This window comes from Gavialis gangeticus, unplaced genomic scaffold, assembly GCF_001723915.1.
Source record: "Gavialis gangeticus isolate Ggan-Ray unplaced genomic scaffold, GavGan_comp1, whole genome shotgun sequence".
NCBI lineage: Eukaryota > Metazoa > Chordata > Crocodylia > Gavialidae > Gavialis > Gavialis gangeticus.
The window spans coordinates 10,603,479-10,605,938 of NW_017729015.1; the positions used below are offsets into that span (position 1 = coordinate 10,603,479).

The 2,460-nt window shown below is 49.8% G+C and overlaps 1 protein-coding gene across 1 annotated transcript in view; it reads right to left on the bottom strand.

Moving 5' to 3' along the window:
- Positions 1–2,454, bottom strand: part of ADPRHL2 (ADP-ribosylhydrolase like 2) — a 6,308-nt gene extending 3,854 nt beyond the window's left edge. The window contains exons 1-4 of the mRNA XM_019512204.1: positions 2,335–2,454; positions 2,079–2,175; positions 1,120–1,327; positions 820–1,004 (exon numbers count right to left, since the gene is read on the bottom strand). Coding sequence (XP_019367749.1) covers positions 820–1,004; positions 1,120–1,327; positions 2,079–2,146 — 461 coding nt within the window. The 5' untranslated portion in view covers positions 2,147–2,175; positions 2,335–2,454. The remainder of the gene's footprint in view (positions 1–819; positions 1,005–1,119; positions 1,328–2,078; positions 2,176–2,334) is intronic.
- Between the last annotated feature and the right edge of the window lie 6 nt (positions 2,455–2,460).

Here is a 2,460-nt window from a genome sequence, read left to right on the forward strand (position 1 = left end):
TCCTACCCTGGGGGTCTTTAAGAAGAGGCTTGATGCCTACCTGGCTGGAGTCACCTGAGCCCAGTTTTTCTCCTGCCCAGGCAGGGGGTCGGACTTGAAGATCTACAAGGTCCCTTCCGACCCGACTTCTGTGATTCTATGATATGATTCTATGAAAACAACTCCCATGGGAAGGTCAGATATGAGAGATGAATAACTGCAGAGTCTGAAATGGCTCACTGAACAGGCATGAGAAGCTAGACCCAGACACAGGCAGCTTGCAGTGCAGTCTCCTGGCCAAGTGACAGCAGCAAGGGGGAAACCAGGTGACTGTGGGCTGTCTTCCTATCACTCCTCCATTCACATCTCCAGGCACTGTCACTGGGTCATTGGACTTATCTGAGGCAGTAACCTTGGCTGTTGTGCTCTGCTTAGCGTACTCCCTTGGAGCACTCGTTATTAACCTCTAACACATACTCCTGTCCCTGCTTTCTCATTTGTAGTCCCCCAGAAACTCTTATTATGCATCTAGTTGCCTCCCTAGCTCTGGGAGGCTTATAGTTTTCTTGGTGGGCCCATGCCCACTGCAAATAGGCCTGACCGACTGACAGCTTCTATGCATCACAGGCACACAGACACACTTCCACTCCAGAAATGGATTAGCTTGGCTTGAGGGAAGAGGCAGAGGAAAACTGAAGCTGGAAGGACTTCCCATTACTTATTCCAAAGGTATCCACCCCTGAGAGAGTGGACTACGTGCTCATGACAGCTGGCTGAGAGGCGTAAAGTGATTGCCACAGATTGCTCTTGAAGACAGGCAAGGAATCAGACAGTACTCACGCTCGTGCATCAGCCAGAGACTTATCATCCGCTTCCACGTCCTCCATGTGGCCAATCAGCTGCTCCAGGAAGCTCTCCCTGCTGAGCTCTCCCTGTAGGGCGAGGTGTACTGCCAGAGCCTGCAGGATGGCTCCATTATAGCCCAGCGAATTAGAGTGGGTCAGCTCAGCACTGAGCTTCGCAAACTATGGATTTAAAAATGCCATCAGGACACATGCATGAAGGACAATCGCCAACCCTCACCACCCCGTCAGCAAGGAGCCCAGAGCTCAGGTGCCCAAATCAACTTCAGGAACGCACCTTTTTCACATCCTGAATGTCAGAATAAACGAGCGAAATGCCTGCAACCCTCATGGCACCACCATTCCCATAGGAGCCTTTCCCACTGAACTGTGCTCTTGCCGGCTCAAACACATCGCTGCACTTGGGGCTCAGAAGTTTTTTAAATACAGTGACAACCCCCATTCCATAGCCCCGGTTTGGTTCCTTCTTATATTCCTCAGCAAACCTGCCAAGGCAAAAGAACAGCAATTACATAGCATTGAGAAAAAACGCACTGGATGGGCAGTTTCAACTCACACTTGGATCTGTTCCTTAAGTTAGCAAAAAACTTTATAAGGCTCTACTATTTATACCAAAGCAACATACAGAGATCTCAGTGGATGCATCTACACATTCATCTACACATTCATGAATGCGCCTTAGATACTGCACCTTTAGTTTAGCACTTCCTTAATGAAGTACTAACTGAATGCGCAATAACTAGTTATTGGCACGGGTTTCTTTTAGTGACACTTACTGTACATTAGCCATATAACACTGCACGGTAGGCTATTAGCACAGTTTTTGCTGTGACATGCTAATGCATAGTAAACATCTTGGATAGATGCTCCCAGTTAGGAGCAAGGCCCCAGTGTGCTCACTGCCAGAGCCTCAGAGGATGGGTAAAAGGGTTGTATGATCCTGTGGTAATACAGACATTGCATTTGCATAAATCACTGGTTTAAACTCTTGACTTCAGTGAATTTTAGATTCTACCACTTAACTAAATACAACTGCAAGAGGCACTGAGGTCTCTCTGCAGAAGAAGTTTTGTTCTTTTTGCTCTTTCCACACCAATACAAAGTTTTACCAGCCTGCAGTCCTCTCTCCTGTCACAGGCTTCAAATGCACAGCTAGAGGTGGCCAATTCATTTCAGAAAGCTTCATTTGCTATCATATGCAAAAACACCACAAGGACTGTCTATTGTGTTCCTTACCTCCTAGCCATATCAACTTCATCAAATTCTTGCTTGGCTAGCAGGGACTGTACCACAGACCTAGACATGGCTGTATCGTCTGTGTAGGAGAGAGTTTCTGGAAGAGAATGGAAAAAATATGGTATGGACACTTACGTGCAAGACAAGAGACCTCGCCTCCCCCTCACGGGCCTGGTCGCTACCCCCCTCTCCCGAGCCAAAAAAACACCGAGGGGGGAGGGAGCTCCTCCTCCCCGCCCCGCCCGGCGCAGCTCACCTCTGCGGGCGCTACCCGGCTCCCCGCCGCTCGGGCCCGGCTCGAGGCCGCGCAGGAAGCGCAGCAGGTCGGGCAGCTTCACCGTGCTCTCGCCCTCGAAGGCGGCGCCCAGGCAGTCCCCGAGCA